The sequence below is a fragment of the Arachis ipaensis genome, chromosome B6 (assembly GCF_059453495.1).
Source record: "Arachis ipaensis isolate K30076 ecotype BB chromosome B6, ASM5945349v1, whole genome shotgun sequence".
Lineage (NCBI taxonomy): Eukaryota > Viridiplantae > Streptophyta > Magnoliopsida > Fabales > Fabaceae > Arachis > Arachis ipaensis.
The window spans coordinates 87,193-109,718 of record NC_142441.1 but is presented as its reverse complement, the minus strand read 5'-3'; the positions used below and the strand labels follow the sequence as shown (position 1 = coordinate 109,718).

General features: G+C 32.7%; 2 protein-coding genes and 1 pseudogene across 2 annotated transcripts; 1 reads left to right on the top strand and 2 right to left on the bottom strand.

Annotated features, from left to right (window-relative positions):
* Positions 1–858: 858 nt before the first annotated feature.
* On the bottom strand, positions 859–5,670 carry LOC107646235 (putative serine/threonine-protein kinase PIX13). Its single transcript, XM_088489704.1, has 6 exons — positions 5,587–5,670; positions 5,335–5,470; positions 5,098–5,237; positions 4,750–4,873; positions 4,261–4,664; positions 859–909 (listed from the first exon to the last, which is right to left on the bottom strand). Exons 1-6 carry the CDS (start codon positions 5,668–5,670, stop codon positions 859–861), a joined length of 939 nt encoding a protein of 312 aa, XP_088345830.1.
* A 1,225-nt stretch (positions 5,671–6,895) lies between these two features.
* On the top strand, positions 6,896–8,297 carry LOC148554386 (uncharacterized; annotated as a pseudogene).
* Positions 8,298–18,044: 9,747 nt separating this feature from the next.
* LOC107646236 (putative serine/threonine-protein kinase PBL21) lies at positions 18,045–19,216 on the bottom strand. The gene is made up of 3 exons (XM_021103591.2): positions 19,038–19,216; positions 18,531–18,934; positions 18,045–18,432 (listed from the first exon to the last, which is right to left on the bottom strand). Exons 1-3 carry the CDS (start codon positions 19,156–19,158, stop codon positions 18,160–18,162), a joined length of 798 nt encoding a protein of 265 aa, XP_020959250.1. The 5' UTR covers positions 19,159–19,216; the 3' UTR covers positions 18,045–18,159.
* Positions 19,217–22,526: the final 3,310 nt, after the last annotated feature.

Here is a 22,526-nt window from a genome sequence, read left to right as displayed (position 1 = left end):
ATAAATTACTTATTCCATTATAAAGATCAAATTAAATAAAAAAATATTAAAAGAGAATATTAAAATTAAATAAAATTAAAATTTTTTAATATTAAAATATTAAGAGAGAATTTAGGATTTAAAATTTATAAAAAAATTAATGTAAAATTTTTAATACTCATTGTTCATATAATTTTTTTTAATTATTTTTATTTATACATATTTTCTATAAACAAAAATTTGTTATTTTTTTATTTTAACTTTGTATATTTTCACTGTGTATTCTTAAATTAGTATGTACTTTACTTACTATTGTCATTTGTTTATAATATAAATTATTTATTTCAATTGAAAGATCAAATTAAATAAAAAAATACTAAATTTTAACATATAATTTATTTTTTTTTAAATTAAGAGCAAAAAATGTTGAAAAAAAATATAATTTTGCTTAATATAAATTCATGTATTTTTGAGTAATATAAATTTAAGTAAAAAATATATAAAATTTAAATTATTAAACAAAATTATGTGTCAAAATTTTAATTATAATTTTTTAGTATTCTCTTTTAGTATTATTTTTATTTAATTTGATATTCTTAATGTCCATTCTCCCACTGCTGTATGCCCCACTGCTGTATGCCAGATGCGGTCACTCAATGCCTCATTCGCATCGCTGCGGGCTCTCTTTCTCTCCAACCTTATCACGAAATGTTTAGATAGGGTGAAAATGGAGGTTTTTGTATATTTTTTTGTGTAACGTTAAGAGTTGTGGGTAACTCATAGTTGGGTCTTAGGGTGTGATATTCGAACATAAATCATGGCAGGATGTTGGGAATTATAGCTGACAAATAAATCGTGGTAGGGCGCTGGGGTTATAACTTACACATAAATCGTGGCAGGATCTTGTGTTTTTGCCTGAAACCACCTAACCTGGAACGATTTACATACAATTAATAAAGCTGGCAACCTTAAGACGATTTATGTGTTATTGCTCAGAAGTCATTCATGCATAAATCGTCCCAGGGTATAATGGTTAACATATTATATAAACCACATTTCCCTAGTACGATTTATATAATATTAAGATTAGGATATTTACGTATCAAAAATTGATTTAGGGGATTTGAGTAATTTTAGAACTTGTTTAATTTATTTAAGTAAAAAAGCCTTTATTTATATATGATTAAAAAATAATTGAATAATTATATACGGTAAAAAATTAATATTATTAAAAAATAAAAATAAAATTTATTTTAAAATTAAAAATAAAGTTTATTTAAAAATAAAATTAAAAATCATGGTTTTTTTTCTTTTTTCCAAAATTTATCTACGAGTAATTCTATAAATATTTTATGATGAATAAAAATATTAAACTCATACTAAAATTTATTCTAATAAAATTTATTTTTATTCTACTAAACGTTAAATAAATTATTGAAAAGAATTTTGTTTCCTCTATTAGAGAAGAATGATAAACTTCCATACTTCTATTATGTTATGGCAATAATTTGGCCTGTTATTTTTTAATGTACATAATAATAATAATAATAATAATAATAATAATAATAATAATAATAATAATAATAATAATAAACAAGTATATCATAGTAAAAAAGAAAGCACGTCACCAAATAATTTATCATCCGAATTATATATGAATCAAATTGATAATATGAGAGCTAACACTACAAAAATCGACAACAAAGTTAGAGACTTACAAAACCTTTCTTAAGATCATAGAAAAAAAAACGTTTATATTTGTGTGATATACAAAACAATTATCATATTATTATTATTATTATTATTATTATTATTATATATATATATGAGCAAAAAAAGTCCAACTGTATGTTTTAAAGTAAATTTTTTTTTAATATTTGATTAAATGTTCTTGTATTTAGTACTTTTTTTTGCACTTCCTCTTAGTTAAAAATATAATCATTATAATTTTTTAGTTATTATTGCTAGGGGTGTTTACAGATGGGATATGGCTGAAATTTCGATCCAATCCACACTAAACTCATTAGATCAAATTCGATATTCGCACTTTTTATGTTTGGATCAGATATCAAATATATCCATAAAATAAAAAATATAAAAAAAAAATTATTTTTATAAAAAAAGTCAATAATTTTTTTTGTTTACTTTTTTAAACATATTTATTTCTATCTGATTAGAGTGTGGATCCGATTCGATCCAATCCGATCATTTTACAGATCAGATCATATTCTCAAATTACAGATCAGATACGGATAAATACTGTGGATTTATATGGATATGATCTAATCTATGAACACCCCTAACTATTACTATAGGTTCATTGTTGCAAAAGAATGTTTCTTTTATTATAAACTATTATTAGATTTTAATTACCATTAAAACAACTGAATTGTCAACTTAATTACCATTATTATATCCATAGTTGTAAAAACCAAACTGGATCGGTTGGTTCGACCAGAAAACTAGTGAACCGGACTAGAACTGGATCGGTGTGAACTGGTAAGAACCGGTGCAAACCGGTCTAACCAAACTGGTCTGCTTGAAAATTTTTTTAAAATATCTCCAGAAGGTCTCGAACCAAGAACCTTGGAGCAAAAGTAACCTCTACTTGCCACTTAGCCATTGCACTTCTAAGTACTATATTTGACAAATACTAATTATATAGTATACATAAATATCTAATTTAATTTAATTTTTATTTTTTCTATTTTTAAAATTAATTATATTTTAATTATATACCATTATTAATATAAATATAAATTTCACTAAAAATTTATTAATTTACTTGATCTATTTTATTGCTAGTATTGTGATTAAGGTTATTTGTTTTGATGTTAGTGTTCAAATCTACTGATATTATAGTTAGATGATAGGCTTTGTGAATTAATTATTTTTTTATTGTGTCAAAATAAGACATTATTGTAGTATTAAAATTTTATGATTTTTTTATATTAGTTATTTTTAGAAGTTGAGACTTGATTCTTCATAAAATGTTAGTGAAGATATGTATTTCAAATTTTAATTTTAAGTTTTTAACTATTTTATATTTTATATTTACGTGAGACCAGTTTTATCGGTTCAACCAGTGATTTATCAGTTGAACCAATAAACCAGTGAACCAGTAGCTTGATCGGTTCGATCACTGGTTCAGTTCTAACAATTATATTTCAATCTAATTTCAAAAATTTTGATTTACTCAATTTAATAGTTATGACTCACAATTGGTTCCTAATCAAGCAACAACAAATTATGTCTCCCAATTGGTTCCTAATCAGTTCTAACAATTATGTCTCCCAACTTAATAGTTATGACTCACATTGGTTCCTAATCTTATTTTTGTCACTGTCTCACAAAATCGTTAACGACATGCTGAAATGGACTAATGACTACTACATTATACATTCTAGCGACTATTTGATGTGACAATTAAAATTTTTTTACCTTATTTTTTATTTTCAACTAAACACTTAAAACCCTAACATGAGTCACGGATACCTAAATTAAAAAATCAAACTAAGTAAATTGAAACTTTAAAAATCAGATTAAAGCTCGAATATAACTTCAAAACAGAACTTTAACTTATGTAGTGATTAATTTAAATGAAAATAAAATAAATCAAAATTCAACATAATTTTTGTCAATGTTTTTAAATTCGAAATTTCTATACCAAGATTAACTAAGATTTTTCTTTAAATTAAAAATTTAATGAAATAGTGACTTTAATTATCTTAACCAATGTCCTAATTAATTGCTTTTATGTCTTAAAAAAACCGTATATGAGAAGAAAATAATTAATTTGTCTACTTTAATAAATAGTTATTTTACTAAAATGAGAAACTATTTTTTTAAAATTTTTAAGAACTAATTAATATTATATATATTTTGTTACACTACATTTAATTATAAAAATTTTATTTATTTCTAATACTTATATTAAAAATAAAAAAAAATTAAATTAGTGAATCTTAATCTATAATATAATAATAATATAGTAATTATTTTATATATTGTACGAATATAAATTAATTATTTTTTTATTTATAAAAATTTTTAAACGCTTGAGCTTGTTTTATATATATATATATATATATATATATATATATATATATATATATATATATATATATATTTATGAATGTGATATATTTTTTATGTAAATAATCTCTTAAAAAAATCTAATAGTTAATCTATTACTTTTTTTATTTTAGTCCAAATTAAATATTTTTTAGTATTTTTGGAAAGAAAATCTTTTGAGGAATTTAATAATATGTGATGAGGAACACCGAATAAATTATACAGAAACCAATTAAAACACAATATGAAAACATCTTTAAAAAAAGACGTTTTAGGCATGTTTATCTGAGTGGCCTCCTTCTCATTGGCAGCATGAAATCGCTCCAAGCTCTCCAAAACTTCCTTCATTGACGGCCGCTGTTTGGGCTCAGTTTCAAGACATCTCAGCGCAAGCTGAGCTATACGAAATGCAGCTTTGGACGGATATTTTCCTTCCAACCGAAAATCCATAATGCTTTTCAGCTTTCTTCTATCATGCAGGTATGGTTTGATCCAATCTGTTAGATTATGTTGCCCACTTGGGCGGTTTGGGTCAAGTGCTCGTAGCCCTGTTAGCATCTCCACCAAAACTACTCCAAATGCATACACGTCACTCTTCACATACAGATGCCCTGTACAATCGTAATAACATGTCAAGGCTCTACATTAATCAACTTGATTCAGTTTCCAAAACCTCCTCCAAGTAGATCACCTCACCTGTAGCAACATATTCAGGAGCTGCATAACCATATGTGCCCATCACCCTAGTTGTCACATGGGAGCGACTAGCTGAAGGACCCAGTTTTGCCAAGCCAAAGTCTGATATCTTTGCATTATAGGCCTGCAGCATAACAAGAATTTAAGTTATAGACCCAATATATAGTGCATCCTAAAGTAAAAGATGTATTTTGATGTTCATCACAAAAAATACTAATAGACAACTCATCGTGACAATAATTCTACAACTTATATGGCTCAACTATCCACCATTTTTGCTAATAACAATTTGTATTGTATGAGTTCATCTTCATGTTATTATATATATAACTCAACGACGTTACTCACCCCATCGAGCAATATATTGGAGGCCTTGAAGTCTCTGTAAATTACTTTCTCGGATGTATGCAAGAAGGCAAGGCCACGAGCTGCTCCGATTGCAATCTTAAGCCTAATATCCCATGGAAGTGGTTGAACAGCAGAGCCCCCTGTGCAACAAATTAAAATAAGACACTTCTCAACAGAGTACTCCAATAGCTTAATTCAACAGAGTACTCCAATAGCTTAATTCAACAGAGCACTTACTTCCGAATAGGTGGTTTTCCAAACTGCCCTTCTGCATAAATTCATAGATGAGAAGAAGTTCTGCTTCCTCCAAGCAGTATCCCAACAACTTAACAAGGTTAGGATGAGAGAGGCGTCCCAGAAAATTTACTTCTGACTGCACCGTTCGATCCACATAAATGAATTATCAAATGTATATGTGTATCAGCAAATTCTCAATTAAGTTTGTTGGTCCTGCAAGGTGTTGTAGTTGTAGGATTTAGGATGGATTACCTTCCACTCCTCAAGCCCCTGTAAGCTTTCGGAGTTCAATTTTTTGACGGCAATGACGGTTCCATTTGCATTCTTAATTAACATGTCATAAAGCTATTAAAAAAAATGCTGAGTATTTTCCAGGATAAAACCAAAGCAATAAATCAACATAAATAATAGATGCAAAATCAGTAACATTATCAACAAATGAGTTATATCTGAAACGTGTCACAGAAATGCTAGAGAAAGACCTTTATACATGTTTCTCTCTTTTGGCTTTGTTCTCTCGTTTTGCAGCATGCTAAACAACTTTTATTTCAGATATATACTCATCGATAAAAATCTCCCTATCCTCGTATCTCACAGATTTATTCTTGGGTCATCCCTTAAATAAGAGATCTTCTGTTCTCAACTAAAATGTAAGCTCCGCCCACACTGCAACAAAACAACAACAACAAAAACAATAATAATAATAATAATAATCAAAATTCTCTCCTCTTCCTTTAAAAAAAAAAGAAATGCAGAAACATTTACCAACGAAGTTAGAGAAGACGCAATGATTTCTGTTCCCTGCAAATTTCACAAACTCTGGTCTTTTCCAAGAAACATAAAATTCATAAATTTATTTGAAAGTTTCTAACTAAGTACACGTATCAATATCTATGAAAGTATTGAGAAGTAGTTTCAGACCTACGAAACCATACCTACGTAGTTGGTAGAAATCATCATTAGATCATATTTTGTAGCTTGCGCATATATATATATATATATATATATATATATATATATATATATATATATATATATATATATATATATTTGATAGAAAGATCTGATTTTAGGACAATTTCATTTTAAAAAAAAAAAACTCATAATTCTATTAAAATGCCATGTCAGCTTGAGCTCTTCCAAGTTTACTAGTATAGAAAGATACATAAGAACGGCCGAACGGAGCTATGTTATATTTTGAAAAAAAAAAAACTAAAAATTAATTTTATAAAAAAAATTAAATAAAAATGTATACATAATTTGTTAAAAAAAATTAAGAGGGAGCATTGCTCCTCTTTCTTTACACAAGATTTTGTCTTTGTTTATACATATTAATTTACATATTTTTAATTAAATAATTAACAATTAAAATAATTAAACTTAACATAATAGAATAATCAAATAATAAATAATTTAACTATTTTATCAACATCTTCCTATCATTTAATGTGCCAAGTAAAAAAGATCTGAATTGAAAAAATTACAGAGTGAAGAAGGAGAAGAAAATTAGGGTTTAGTGGGAGTACGTACTCCGTACTCTGTACAATTTTGAAAATCGAAGATGAGCGGTGGAGTGAGCGGGAAAGAGACTTTGAGGGTGAAACACGGTAAGGCAGCCGATAATGTCGGCGGAAGAGATAAGGGGGAGAGCGGGGGAGGGATTGCATCAGGGGAAAAGGAGGATCATATTTCGGGAGGGGTTTCTAAGCCTTTGAAGGTTTCTTTCAGGGACAAAGTTGTGGGTTCCAAGATTGCTAAAGCTTTTTCACTTGTTGAAACTTTATCGGGAGATAACATTGCGGTAGTTTCTGGGAAGCAAGGAGATCTCTTGCCACCGAGTGTCACGTTTACCCAAGAAGCTAAGAATTGCTTGGCAGAACCTTATAAGGATGCTATAGTAATTAAGGTGCTAGGTAAACATTATAGCTACACTGCATTGTCTCATAAACTCCGAACGGTATGGAGGATTAAGGGAGGTTTTGATTTATTGGACGTGGGATTTGACTACTTTCTTGTGAAGTTTGATGTAGCTGAGGAGCGAGAAAAAGTTCTCTTAGGAGGTCCATGGATGATCGAGGGAAATTATGTGGCTGTGAAGCCTTGGGATCAAGAGTTTAGATCAAGTGAAAACTGTTTTGGAGCAACTTTAGTGTGGATTAGAATTTCTGGATTACCAATTTGGTGCTACCAAGAAGATGCAATGCTCCGTGTTGCGGCTGCAGTTGGCATTCCCGTTAAGGTTGATTTGGCAACAAAATTAGCTGAAAGAGGACGATATGCTCGAGCATGTGTTCAGATAGATTTAGGATTGCCAGTGACTAAGAAGATTCTTGTTGAAGGTGTTGAATATGAGGTTGAATATGAAAGTCTTCACCTTATTTGTGGCTCCTGTCTCAAGTTTGGTCATGATATGAAGGTGTGCAAGACTGACAGCAATGCAGGAGGAGGAACTAATGCCAAGGTGATCAGCGATGTAGCAAAGCAGCCAGAAAGCTCAAATTCAAAAAATCCAGTACATGTAGAAAAGGCAAGTTTTCATTTTGGCAAGAATCTTGGAGATGAGACTGTAAAAGTTACTGTCCCGGATTTGGTGGAGAGTGATTTGCATGCTGTTCATGTAGACCATGCACAACATGAGGATTTGGAAGGTTGGACTCAAGTGATTAGGAAAGGAAAGTATAAAATGGGTCAAAAGCCTTCTCTTAGCACCCATCAGGTCCAACCAAAAGTAAAGAAGACTCCTAACAAGGCTACCAATACTTGGACAAGGCCTAATCACCAACGTACAACACATGCTACTGGATCCAAAGTAAAATTAAGCAGGGGCATCAATATTGGAAAATCGTTTAGTGTGGCTTCTTCGGGGATCCGGCACAATGTTCATCATCAGCAGCAAGGTGAGACAACAAATGGCACTGTGCGAAAGCGTCCTCGCCCAAACTCTTTGCAGAATTCACCAGTAGATAAGGATGGAGCATCGACGGCGGGTATGGTGCAAGTTTCGACGGAGAAAATTGGGCTGCAACTTGAGAGTCCATTAAAGGCAGGATCGTCGAAGACAGGGACATCATGTTGAGTCTCGGGTTTGTTATTGGAGCTCCCTTTTTGCTATTTTTATGGATAGTTTCAATATCATAGCCTGGAATGTGAGGGGTGCGTCTAACAAGATGACCCGTGTGCATTGCAAAAATTTGGTGAGAATATATAAACCATCTTTCTTCTTTCTCTTTGAGACTCATACCATGTTTAATAATTTGAAGAATTTTTGGGATAAGTTGGGTTTTCATTGTGTTGGTATTGAGGAAGCAGTAGGACACAGGGGTGGCATTTGGTTTCTATCTTCTATTGCTAATACTTCTTGTGTGGTTATTGATCAAATTGACCAATGTATCACAGTGAAAGTGAGTGTGGGTAACTTAGTTTGGCTTTGTAGTGCAGTATATGGGAGTCCTCAATTCGAAAAAAGATGTATGCTTTGGGATCATTTGCGTTCTATTAATTCAGGCCATAATAGACCATGGATGGCAGTTGGTGATTTTAATGAGATTGTGGCACCAGATGAGAGTACAGGTGCTTATTTTCTTCTCACAGAGCTAGTCTATTAGTTACTACTCTAGATGACTGTGAGCTCTTTGATCTTAAAGTGACTGGTAGGAGATATACTTGGTATAGAGCAGTTCAGGCTGGCAGGGACTTGGCTAAAAGGTTGGATAGAGCTATAGTTAATGAGGCGTGGATGACAATGTTTCCTGAGGGTTATTCTGAAATTCTTAGCAGGCTTCATTCTGATCATTGTCCTATTTTAGTTCGTTGTCATGGTAGCCCCAGAGTGAAAGGTTCACGTCCTTTTAGGTTCCAAGCTACGTGGGCAACACATCCTTCTTATAAACATGTTATTAGTAAGGCTTGGAATCAAGAGTTTGGAGGCGTTACCGAAAGGCTTAAGATGGTTCAACAGGCTTCTTTGGACTTCAACTCAAAGATTTTTGGAAATATTTTTGTGCGAAAAAATAAGCTGGAATATCAGATTGATCAGATTCAACGGCGTTTAGAGGTTACCGATGTGTTATCTCTGAGAATTAAAGAAGCTGAACTGAGGAAAGATTACAATAGGCTTTTGTTGCAAGAGGAACTTTTTTGGTACCAAAAATCTAGAGAGCAGTGGGTCAAGTATGGGGATAGAAACACTAAATTCTTTCATCTTCAGACTTTGGTGCGTAGAAACCATAATAGAGTACATGGATTATATGTTAAAGATGGGTCTTGGTCTACTGATCCAGATATTCTCCAGGAAGAAGCCCTCTCTTTTTACAAGAATCTCTTTGGTACAACGGAAGAGGTTGAGGTTGATTGTTTAGGGGATGTTCCGATGCCCACTCTAAGCACTGAGGCTTGTGCTAGGTTAATTGACCCTGTCTCTTTTGCGGAAGTCAAGTCAGCAGTATTCAGTATGAGCCCTTTTAAGGCTCCTGGTCCAGATGGCTTTCAAGCTTATTTTTTTAAAGAATATTGGGAGATAGTAGGCACTGAGATTTGGAATATTGTCCGGAGCGCTTTTTTGGGAGAGTTCTTAAATCCTAGCATCATGGAAACTCTGATTGTGCTTATTCCTAAAATTGATAACCCTACCTTTATGAAGGATTTCAGGCCTATTAGCTTGTGTAATGTTGTTTATAAAATTATCACCAAAGTATTGACTAACCGACTTCGGCCTTTTCTTCCAGATATTGTTAGTCCTTTACAAGGAGGTTTTATTCCGGGTCGTGGTGCTCCTGATAATATTATTGTGGCCCAAGAAATTCTGAATTTCATGAAGCACACAAAATCCAAGAAAGGTACTCTTGCTTTTAAAATTGATCTTGAAAAAGCTTATGATAGGGTGGATTGGAGGTTTTTGGAGAGTACTCTCATTGCTTTTGGTTTTCCTATCATCACTGTTAATTTGATTATGACTTGTGTCCGTGCATCATCTCTTTCTATTATGTGGAATGGGAATAGATTGGATAGTTTTGCTCCTAGAAGGGGGCTTAGACAGGGCGATCCAATGTCTCCTTACTTATTTGTGCTTTGTATGGAAAGACTTGCTTGCTATATATCTCATAAGGTGGTTGAGGGTGTGTGGAAACCAGTTTCTGTCACTAGGGGTGGCCCAAAATTTTCTCATTTGATGTTTGCAGATGATCTCTTACTCTTCTGTCAGGCTACAAAGAGTCAGGTCCAAATGGTCATGCATTCTCTTAACATTTTTTGCAAGGCATCTGGCATGAAAGTGAATCTTGAAAAGTCTAAAGCTTTTTGTTCTAAAAATGTGACTGCTCGTAGAAGAGATATTTTTACTAGTGTTTCTTCAATACGTTTTGCTTTGGACTTAGGAAGATATCTTGGAGTTAACCTTAATCATTCCCGTATCAGTAGGGCTTCTTTTCATTCGGTGATTGAAAAGGTGAGGGGAAGATTAGCTAATTGGAAAGGAAGGTTTCTAAATAAAGCAGGGAGACTTTGCTTGATCAATTCTGTTGCAGCATCCATTCCTGTCTATCATATGCAGGTATCTTTTTTTCCAAATTGGGTTTGCGATAAATTATCTTCTATGATGAGACAGTTCCTTTGGAAGGGTCAAGTTGATGGTAAAGGTCTTTCTCTTGTTAATTGGAGGACCATGATCACTCCAAAAAAATTTGGTGGCCTGGGTGTTAGAGATCCTGCGTGTGTTAATATATCTTTACTTGGTAAATTGGTGTGGCAACTTTTTCATTGTCAGGACAAGCCTTGGGTTGCTCTATTGAGGGCGAAGTATCTGAGGAATGAGGGAGTTTTAGATGGCCCTGTCCCTTGCAATGCTTCTCATGTTTGGAAGAGTATCTCAAAGGCTTTTGGTGCTCTTAAGGATGCCTTCTCTTGGTGCGTTTGAGGACCTTTCTAGCTCTAATTGCACTAACTCTGGTTATACTAAGCATGGTTGCTAAACCTTTACTAAATATAGAATGAAAAAGAAGGGGTTCAAAGTATCAGCACTAGTCACTTTTCATTCCATGTGTTATGGAACTGCTGTTTTCACAGGGTATCTTAGATTAAGTTTCAGTATCTAAATATTATGTTCGAAAATTTTTTATAAGGTGAAAAAGGCGTCAGGAATTGAATAATAGTATCTATTTCATGTAGTGTAATTTATATGGGTCCAAGTTAATAATTGAGTTCATTAATAATTTATATCAGATGTTCTTTGATGGGGACTAACTGAACTACTAATGATAACTTTCCTCTATTTTTTAATGCCCGGTTAGATAAATCAATGTTTAATAGTTTACTTTGTGAACTTTTTATTTTTAATATGATGAAAGGAATGGTGTATACCTGGATTATGAGGGTGTATGGTGATTTACTAGTGTATGATGGCTGTCTAAGAGAAATTGGACCGTCCGATTGGGGGTACTGAAAATCCTGGGTCCGATTTGTGTACTGATAGAAAACTTTGGGTCCAATTTCAGAAAACTCTGGATCCGATTTGTGCCCCTCTCTCTGTGCAATGAAATCGAACCCTCCGATTTGTGTACATTCTACAGTTTTTAAAAACATGAAAATTATAATGTTAAGATATATCACCACTCTTACTTCCATACCAAAAAAAATTAGCCTTACTTTGTGGCATTTCTGATTTTTTCTTTTCTTCACTGATGAGTGATGAGAAGGCTATACTTTTAGGACAATCGAAACCCTAAAGTGTTTATTCATGATGATAACTTGAATGCCTCTCATATTTGATTATCACACAACATTGCAAATGCTAACTTGATGCACTCTTTATGTTCATTGACATGACATGAATCTGATAAGTGTTTGATTCGTTAAGGTAGTTCATTTTTGTGGATCTTCATTGTGTATCAGTGCTTCTATTTTTGTTGACAAAGACTGGAGGGAGTGGAATGGGGTGATAGCAACTAACACTTTATTTGGATAGATAATAGAAAATGAAAGGAAAGAAAATGAGAAGAAAGAAAATGAGAGGAATGAAAATAGAAGAAAAAATGGATTGTTTTATGTGTTATTTGGATAAAGAGAAAATGGATGGAAAGAAAATAAAGAGAAATTTTTTTTTTTTGTTTGGATGGAAAGAAAAGTGAGAGGAGAGAAAATTATAATAGAAAAAATTACATTAATACCCTTATATCTTTTATTTTTTAATTAATCAAAGGAAAAATTAGTAATTTTATATTTATTACATATTTTCTTTCCATTTTCATCTCATCTTTGAGAAGAAAACATTTTTATGGGTCCCACATCAATTTTGTTCTTTCCACTTTATTTTCCTTCCTCATCCAAACAACAAAAAACTCACATTTCCATCTATTTTCTTTCTTCATATTTTCTTTCCTTCCATATTCACCCCATCCAAATAAAGTGCAAGAGGGTACCTCTTCATGTATGTTAATCAATTACTTACACTTTGTTTGGGGTGGAAAAAAATAGGAATGAGAGAAATTGAGTGAAAAGAAATAGAAAGAAAAGAAATTGAAGTGAAATTTAATTTCTATAGGTGTGTTTGGATGAAAAGAAAATAAGATGGAAAGATATTGAAAGATAAATAATTTATGTTGTTTGTTTGGAAAGGAAAATAGAGAGAAAAAATGAATTAAGTTATATAATGACAATATTACCCTCCATATTATATAGTAATATTATTATGTATTCAATTATGTAAATATTCATAAATGTGATTAAATAAGGACAACAAAATTTAATTATATTTATAATATAACAAGTTAGGAATACAAATTTGATATAATAATAATAATAATAATAATAATAATAATAATAATAATAATAATAATAGTAAAAAAATTAGCGTGATCTAATTAGATAAAATATAAATTTTATTTTTATTTATTACTCATGTCAATACATAAACCGAAAATAATTTCAAGGAGAAGAAATATCTAAATCAATAATTACATGTACATGATTTTAATGAGGCTAACCAATCACATTATATGACTTGATTAATATATGATGCCTTATATTACACTTACAAATACACATAAAAAAAATCTTACATGATCAAGTCATTACATATGAAACTAACAAACTTAATACAGGGACCTCTTTGATCAAGTCATTACTAATAGCATACACTTTTTTGACTAACTCATTACTAATAGCATAGTTAACAATAGTTATAGTTATGAAAGTCACAAAATACAAAGACACGAGGTATTATCATTATAAACCTTAATTAAGTCATAGATATGTTACCCACAAAATATGAAGATACTTGTACCTATCTTGATGTAAAAGTTATATTTGTGTCCGTCTCAAAATATTAGCCACATTACTAGGACTATTGTTCCTAGAGTGCACATGCTTCTCTCATCAATTCATATAGTGTGGCAAGACGTACGTCAGCCGGAACACCAATTTCAATTTTATGCTATTTAGTTTATTTTTATGCTATTTCAATTTCATACACTTCTTCTTTTCTGGAATTTTACATTTGAGTTTACATTAAGCTTAGTTTATTTTCATGCAATTTCAATTTCTTGCACTTGTTCTTAGAGCGATCATTAACTAAACCCCAGTCATTAGGGGTAGGAGCTCTATTGTAATTCACATGATTGAAAGAAATTCTTCTTCTTTTCAATCCGCTTGTTGTAGCTAAGAGATAACTTCTATTTTCATTTTGATCAATTCACTCTGGAAGGGGGTTTTAGATCCATGAATTTCTATGTGAGCCTCGGAAGAAGAATCATGGAAATTAGATTGAAGCTCTATCTCTCACAACTCTCTTGATCAACACCATTCGGGAGGAATTGAGATCTTGAGAGTTTGTGTGGCTCATGGATAAGAGATATGCACTTAACCTCTTCTCATGACAGTTAGATCAAGGAATTGGTAAATTGATTGTGATTAGAAAAATTGGGTTGCCAAGGAATTGGGACTCAATTAATTCCAATCCGCCATAGATCTACTTCATATGATTGAAAATAAAATTGAGACCCGTTCACTACAAGAAATTATCGGAATAGCGACCGATTCTGGTAGTCGATAAAACATTGGTCGCTAAATTCAAAATAGCGACCGATGTTGGTCGCTAATATTTAGTGACTGATTTTAGCGACCGATTTTCAAACAAGGTCACCTAACAATACAAAATAATTTTGGTCGCTAAATCGGTCGCTAATAAGATTGGTCGCTAAATAGCAACCAATATTTCGGTCACTAAATCGGTCGTTAAATGGTAACCGATATTTCGGTCACTAAATCGGTCGCTAAATTTTCAGTCGCTAAATCGATCTCTAACAGCTAACTTCAAAATTCTAAAAATCGGTTGATAAATCAGTCGTGCTGCTTTCTAATTATAATTTTTAACTAAATTTCACATATATCACTATTAAAATTTAATTTTGCACAGATTGTAAAGAAGCTTCTTGAGCAGAAAGAAACAAACAAAAAAGTTGTTAAAGCAAACATAGCACCACACTCTGTGCTGTTTATTCTTATTGCCAACTTAACTCTATGATTATATTATATTGTTTCCCTTCTGTTCTCACTACAATTAGTCTTACTCATAAATTAAACATGACAAACCCTCTTTTGCCCTAAATTCGCAGTAGCAGCGGCACCCCAACGCAACCGAGATAGCGACAGCAACATCTCTAATCACTCTCGCAGCCATAGCAACTTTCTACTGCAATGATAGTGATCACAGCAAAACAAGGAATTCGAATTTGATAAAAAATGAAGATGTAAATAGTTTTGAAAATTCAGGACAAGGCAGAAACTAAAATGGAATTAAAAACCAGAACAAACAGATAAATAAAATGAAAGCAAAATAGAACGCACAAGTGGAGCAGGATTGCGGTGAAACTGAACTGACAGTGGTGTAAAGCAACTCCGGCAAGGTATAGCTCCACCAACGGTGCACAGCTCGATGGCGGACTCCACCTGTGGCAACGGCGGCAGGGGCTTCCCCTGGCGACGGCTCGGACGGCAGCAGGGACGGTGACCAGCTTCAACGGAGCTCCCACTATCGCACTTCTTTTCCCTCTCTCTTCGAAGCTCAATGGTGACGCGTAGTGAGGCGCGACGGTGAACCCAGCTCGACGGTGATTGGACAGCGGCGGGGTGCGACAGCTCCTCTTCCTCCCCCCGGAATTTCTGGCTCGCAACGCGCGCTCTCCCTCGCTGGAAACGGTTCTGCTCGACGGCAGCAGCAGCGACGACGTCTCCTTCTCTCCTTGTGTGGTGGCTCGGCGTCATGACGTCGGTGGTAGTGCACGACGGTGGCGGCAAAGCCCCCTCCTCTTCTTTGTTCTCCGATCTCCTCTGCTCTCTCATAGATCTCTCTTTCTCCCTTTTTTCCCATTTTATTTTCGTTTATTTCCTTTTTGGTTTGCTGAACTGTGTGTTGTGTGTATATGGGGGAGAGGGGTTGGAGGTGGGGGAGTGAAGAGAATGTGAGCGGAGGAACAAACAGGTGGGAGGTATGTTGGTGATTTTGAAATTAAAGTTAGGGTTCTTATGTTGTAATTCAGTGACCAAATTAGTAACTAACCAAGTTTTATTCTATTTACCTATCGATTGGTTGCTAAATAAAAAAATAGTGACCGATTTTAACGACCATTTTTATTTTAGTTTTATAAAATTAATCGGTTGCTAATTTGGTGGATATTAGTGACTGATTCTGTTAGTCACTAAAATCAGTCACTAATTTAACAATTAGCAACCGATTTAGCGACCAGTACGTTAGCAACCATACAATTGTTCACCCTTTCACTATCAGTTACAAAATCAGTCACTAAAATAAAAAATAGCGACCGCTTTTGTGACCAACAGTCCCAAAGACATTACTTTCTATTTTGGTTGCTAATTCGGTCGCTAAATGAGAAAATAGCCACCGATTTTAGTGAACAGCTTTATTCTGGTTGTATTAAAACCTTATCGGTAGCTAGTTCGGTTGTTATTAGTGACCAATTTTTTTGGTCGCTAAAATCGGTCGCTAAATGTAATTTAGCGACCGATTTAGCGACTAATATTTTTTTAGTCCTAGAAATTTTATATCGGTCGCTATTAACAACCAGTTTTTTCGGTCTCTAAAATCGGTCGCTATTCTAATACTTTCTTGTAGTGATTGATTTATGATGGATTATGATATCTCCAATCCCTAATGAATCTTTCTCTTTGTCATTCTTCACTTTGATTTCCTTTAATTCACTTTAATTACCTTGAATTTATTGCTTCCTTTTAATTTCCAGCACCCAACGCCCTTTACATTTCATGCAAATTACATTCTATTGTCATTTACATTCTTGCCTTTATTTTCTTGTCCTTTAAGTTTTAGTCCTTTACATTTCCTGACATTTAAGTTTCTATCCTTTACTTTTCAGCACTTAAATTTTTAGTACTCTACATCCTGTTGTTCTATTTTCATTGTGGATCTATTTTTTGCTCATTAAATTTCACCAAACTCTTTAAATATTAGCTTTACTAGATAATTCACCTCACTAAAGTTGCTTGATCCATCAATTCCTGTGGGATCGACCTCACTCTTGTGAGTTATTACTTGACGATTTGGTGCACTTGCCGAAAGGGATTTGTACTGTGCAAATTCCCGCGTCATCATAAACAGGATTAAGACGAGTCCACATAGTCTTTCTAAAAGAATGTAGGTGGTCGGCGCTGGCAAAGGATGGTCGGACGGGCTGTCAAAAGTAGAGAGAGAAGGGTATATTGGAGAGAGAGGATGTGTGTTTCGAAAATGATGAGGGAAAAGGTTCACGTTTTAAATTAGGGCAATTAAGTTTATCGGCAGATAAATCTGACAGTAACGCATTGTGGGTTACCAAAAGGCAGCATTCCACTAATTAGATTTACTGGCGAAAAAAATTCACCGCTAAATCCCACATAAAATTTCGCGCCTATTTTCCCGTTTTTTCTCCAATTATTATCGACGAATTTATCGTTGAAAACGAACATCTGTTGATAATAATTTGACCTGACAAATCTAAAATATAAATCATCGGCAAATTTACCGATAAAGCTAATGCTAATGTGTCACGCTAAATCTAACGGTATTCAATATATTTTTTTGTAATAATTTCTTTAATCTTCTCCTGCTGCCAAAAAAAAATGAAACGAGAAAATTAACCATTGAATCAAATATTCTTTGGTCACACTTGTGTGTGATTAATAATCCTTTTAATTATTTAATTATTAATTATTGCAAGTATAATTGAAGCCAAGTTTCAGTGTGAATGAACGAACTTGACCAAAAAAAAAAGTCCACTATCCAGAATAATTTATTTTTTAGTAATATTTATCCTATCAACTTGCGGTTAAAATTTTGTAGTGATCTAGTGTGGTTAATCTAATTCAAATATGCATTAATTTGTTTGAATTAAAATTTTGTGTAATTTAATTTGCACACATGTTTTATGACGAATATAAATTATTAACGTTGTTTAAATAATAATTAATGGTTAATTCAAAACAAAAGAAATGAAGTCAATAATTTTATCATAGATGGTTATATAGTTGTCCAAATTCTAATTAAATTCTTTTAATAGCTATAAAACATATTATAAAAGGTAATATACCCTTAAATAAGAGAGTTGACTAGAATTTATCTTTTTAAATTTTTATATAGATGTCAAGAATATTTGATGTATGAACAATGTTTTTCTATTTTCACTATTCTATTTCAAAGTGTATATATATCTTGTATATGGAAACCTATATTATATGGCGGCGCAAACCACTAGCAGAAGTTGATGGACTCGCCAATTAATCAATATTGTCAGAGAACGTGATTATTATTCCATTGAAAATTGATTAACTTGTGGCAATTTGCGGTTGTGGTTCTTGTTGTGATGAGTTGATGTCAGACAGTCTTCCATGCTTATCGAGTTCAAGAATACTCTGAGAAACTATGTAATCTAGTGCAGCAACAATATCACGAACATGTGGACGGAAAATTGGTTGGTCCTGGAGACACATTGCGGTTATACAAATCGCATGATGCATGCAACGCACAGGATAGCTTCCCCGCAATCGAGGGTCAACCATTTGCCTAAACTTTTTCCTGTCACTTAAGAAAGCACGAGCCTGCATGCATGAATCACAGACAATGCAAGTAAGCTAAGGTAACTTTTAAGAATGTGTACATGTATGTATATGTATAGCGGCGTCGTCCATATACGTACCCATGAAACTAAGTTTTGGCTGCCTTGTTTTCTAGTGAAATCCATGGCCTTACGACCAGTGATCAACTCGAGCAAGACAACACCAAAGCTGTAAATATCGGATTTAAGAGTTAATTTTCCACTCATGGCATATTCGGGGGCGCAGTAGCCGTACGTTCCCATGACTCTGGTGGAAACATGGGTGTTGTCTCCAACAGGCCCTAGCTTGGCGAGCCCAAAATCTGAGAGTTTTGGGTTGAAATCATTGTCTAATAAGATATTCGCCGATTTCAAGTCGCGATAGATAACAGGTGGATTTGCTTTGCAATGGAGATACTCCAGCCCACGAGCAGCCCCGGCCGCGATCTTCATTCGAGTTATCCAACTTAGCCCTCCTTCCTTATTATTCAATGTAGGATCCGCTGCTGCAAATTCATTTCATGAATAATTAAACATCAATAATTATTAGAGCTTGCATTGCGTTAGTTGCATTGTCATTGATAGCATTAATTAATTAAATATAATTACCAAAAAGATGATCTTCAAGGCTACCCATGGGCATATATTCATACACCAACAGCCTCTGCTCACCATCGGTGCAATAGCCAATCAAGTTAACGAGATTAGAATGGTGGAGGAGGCTAAGCATAAGCACCTCCGTCACAAATTCTTGAAAACCTTGATGCCCGTCATGATTTAATTGTTTTACAGCAACCACCTATATATCAAAGCTAAGTCATGTCTATATCATATATATATTTGTAAAATAAATAACATGGATGCATGCCTGGCCTGTCAAGAGACGACCCTTGTAGACCCTTCCAAAACCGCCTTCCCCAATCAAGTTGGCTTCCTTGAAAGTGTCGGTTGCCCATTCAAGCTCCCGAAAACCAAAGCTGATGGCAGCGTCTGTCTTGCTTTCACCCCGATCCTGCTTCTTCTTCTTCCGCCCTCTCCCTGCATTATTCTTCTTGAAGTAGTTCTCAATTAATAATTCCATTCTGTTCATCTCTCCGGGCCCATGCTTCCCGTGGTGATCATCATCAACAAGGCAAGAGAAGCAGCTCATTTAATCTGATGTTGATGATGATTCTCAATCATCGAATTTTCAATAGTAATATATTACACAAACATATGGATCGGATAGTGGCAGATGCATGCATGCACATGCAACACAAACAAATTAAATTAAATCTAAGTAGCGGCAATAGAAATATAGAGAAATTACGCATTGCAGCCTTCAATTCGTCGTATTTCTATCATTCATGCCAAATTTAGAACACCAGACAACACTAAATTTATCGAATACCAAGTGTATCTTCATTGTCTCCTTATCAACTCTACCTTTCTAACTACTTTCCTCGTTTTTTTCTTTAACTAACGCGTAAAGACTAAATATTCACTAGATTAAATTATTCTTATTTTTTCAAAAAATAAAACCTCCATACACAAAAATTAAGCTATCGACATGTATTTATGTAATTTACACATAATCTTTTAGGTAGTTTATTTTATGGTAATAGGTAATGTTTATTTTATGGTAATCACTTAAATACAAATGTTTAAAACGTTTTAAAAGACTACAAATGTCCCACTAATGACAATAGGACACATGTAAAATCTCGAATTCATTAAGGAAAAATATAGATAAACAATGAAAAATATTAAACAATGTGAACAATGGATATACTGGATATTTAATTTATTAGGTGTGTAGATAATTATTTTAATATTAATATTTAGATGAATAATTTAAAAATATAGTGTATTTTATTTGAATTAGTCCAATTTTAGAGTCAATTATTAATATTATTCAAAAGAATTATTAATTATCTAACATAACTGATTAAATCGGACAAATTTTATTTATACGAAGATGTGGTCTACAAGTTCAAGGCATTTTAAAAATATGAGATTGAACCAGTTTGTGGAGCCAAGCATATACCAAGTTTGGCCAGAAGTTAGCCTTTTTCTTTTTTATTTGTATGGGCTTACTTTTTTAATATTAATTTTGATGTCAGTAAATCTAAGACTATTTAAAAAATATCAAAAATAAAAAATTTAAACTTTTATTAATAGTTATATAAGTTATATATTTTTTAGAAAATTATTCATAGTTAATTGTTATCAATTTAATCTGTGTAACTTTTATTATTTTTTTGTTCTTGTAATATACAAATTATATAGTGTCTGAATTTATATTTTTAAAAGAAAAGTACTTTTTTTATTCGAAAAATTACTTTATCAAATTATATAGATGTTTGAATAAAATTTCTTACAAATTTAATTCCATTAAAAGAGTGAAAAACATCCTTTAGCAAGTAACAATTTGTATTTTGTAGTAACCGGGAAAAAAGAAAAAGGTAAGTGAATCACGTGACTCTTCTCCCATCATCCATTTAATTCTTCCGCCTCTCGAAATAAATATGGGACTAATTTTTATTTGTAGGAATAAGAAACGAAATCCCGTATAATAAATAGGAAGAAAACATAACAGGGTAAAAGTCTCTGCTTTATAAAAATTTGTTTAACTTCCATTTATATAAAAAGACTAAAATATCCTAATACATATATAATATATATGAGACACGAAAAAAATTATGGGATATCAAAAATCCAAAACCTCCAGTGCTTTAGAACCTCTCTTCTCTTCTCCTCATCAAATTCTTAGTCTCTTCTCTCCCGAACACCGCCAACCGTTGACCGCCACCTTCCATCTCTTTGGTCCCTCAGCGCCACCTCTCATCCCTTCGGTGGCTCAGTCGCTCACCGCACCTCTCGAGCTCATCGTCACGTTCACCTCGTCTTCTTCTCCTCGTCGCGTCATTATCGATTGTCGTCTTCTCCTCGTCGCCGGTCATCGCATCTTCGTCGTTCGTCCGCGTCTGGAGTTAGGTTAATGAAATTCTGATTTTAATTTCTAATTTAATTATAATTTATATTTGTGATTCAATCTAAGGTTAATGTGATTCTAATTCATGATTTATATTTTTGATTAAAGCTTGGGTTAATCTAAAGTTAGGTTTATGTGATTATGATTCATGATTTTTAATTTAATTATAATTTATATTTGTGATTCAATCTAGGATTAATGTGATTCTGATTCATGGTTTATATCTTTTATTCAATCTTAGGTTAATGTCTTTGTTGTTGTTAACATCTTTGGAGACAAGGAACATGATGTTTAATATATTTTTTCATTTGTTTCTAATTTTTTTAATTTTTTGAAAATCCGCAGATATTCATAGATTCCTCAATCCCCAGTAGATACGGGGTTTCCGTTATCTGTTACCCGTTACGGGGACGAGACAGAGACGGGAACTGAATATGGAGGCGGGGGACGGGGGACAAGGAGCAGGTAGTATGTCCCCGCTTCCGTGGGTACCCGTTGCCATACCTATCTTTTTATCTCTTCTTGTAATCGCACACAGTATTATTAAACTCATTTTCTTTATCTTATTTTTTTTCTTTTCTACTCTATTTCTGGTTATTTAAATCTTATTTTTACATTCTAAATCATGGAGTTTCATATTAATAAGTAAAACAAGCATTTAATTTTTAAATTTTAATTATTATTGAGACTTTAAAATAACTAGTTGATTCAATAATTAATTATATCTCTAATTTTTGTTATTTTTATACTTGTGGATATAAAAATTGAGTAAGATTGTGTTAATCCACAATATTATTAACTCACAAATAATATCATCATCATCGTCGTCATCATCATCATCATCATCATCATCATCATATTTCTAGAGTTTTAGAGTTGTTGGATATCATTCGTAGCTCGGTAACGTAATCAAAATTACTTTCGACTCTTTAGAACCAAGTTGTGAGTAGATGTTATGCGTATAATTATTTTTAAGTGTATTTTTATTAATATTTAAATTGAATCATTAATTCTAGCATTTAAAAATATTTGATTGTTGTGATTTTTAAATTATTGGGATGGATTTTTGAAAAACTCATAATTTTATAAAAATACACATGAGACGATATGCATATATTTTATAC

Excerpts from the sequence above, each read along its gene's own strand:
- LOC107646235 (XM_088489704.1), bottom strand. The coding sequence starts at position 5,670 with ATGTTAATTAAGAATGCAAATGGAACCGTCATTGCCGTCAAAAAATTG. Across the intron at positions 5,238-5,334 it reads GGAAAACCACCTATTCGGAA|GGGGCTCTGCTGTTCAACCA; the intron begins GTAAGTGCTCTG and ends TTTGTTGCACAG. Across the intron at positions 4,665-4,749 it reads TCCTGAATATGTTGCTACAG|GGCATCTGTATGTGAAGAGT; the intron begins GTGAGGTGATCT and ends ACGATTGTACAG.
- LOC107646236 (XM_021103591.2), bottom strand. The coding sequence starts at position 19,158 with ATGCTTAGCCTCCTCCACCATTCTAATCTCGTTAACTTGATTGGCTAT. Across the intron at positions 18,935-19,037 it reads CCTTGAAGATCATCTTTTTG|CAGCGGATCCTACATTGAAT; the intron begins GTAATTATATTT and ends ATGAATTTGCAG. Across the intron at positions 18,433-18,530 it reads GCCAAAACTTAGTTTCATGG|GCTCGTGCTTTCTTAAGTGA; the intron begins GTACGTATATGG and ends TCATGCATGCAG.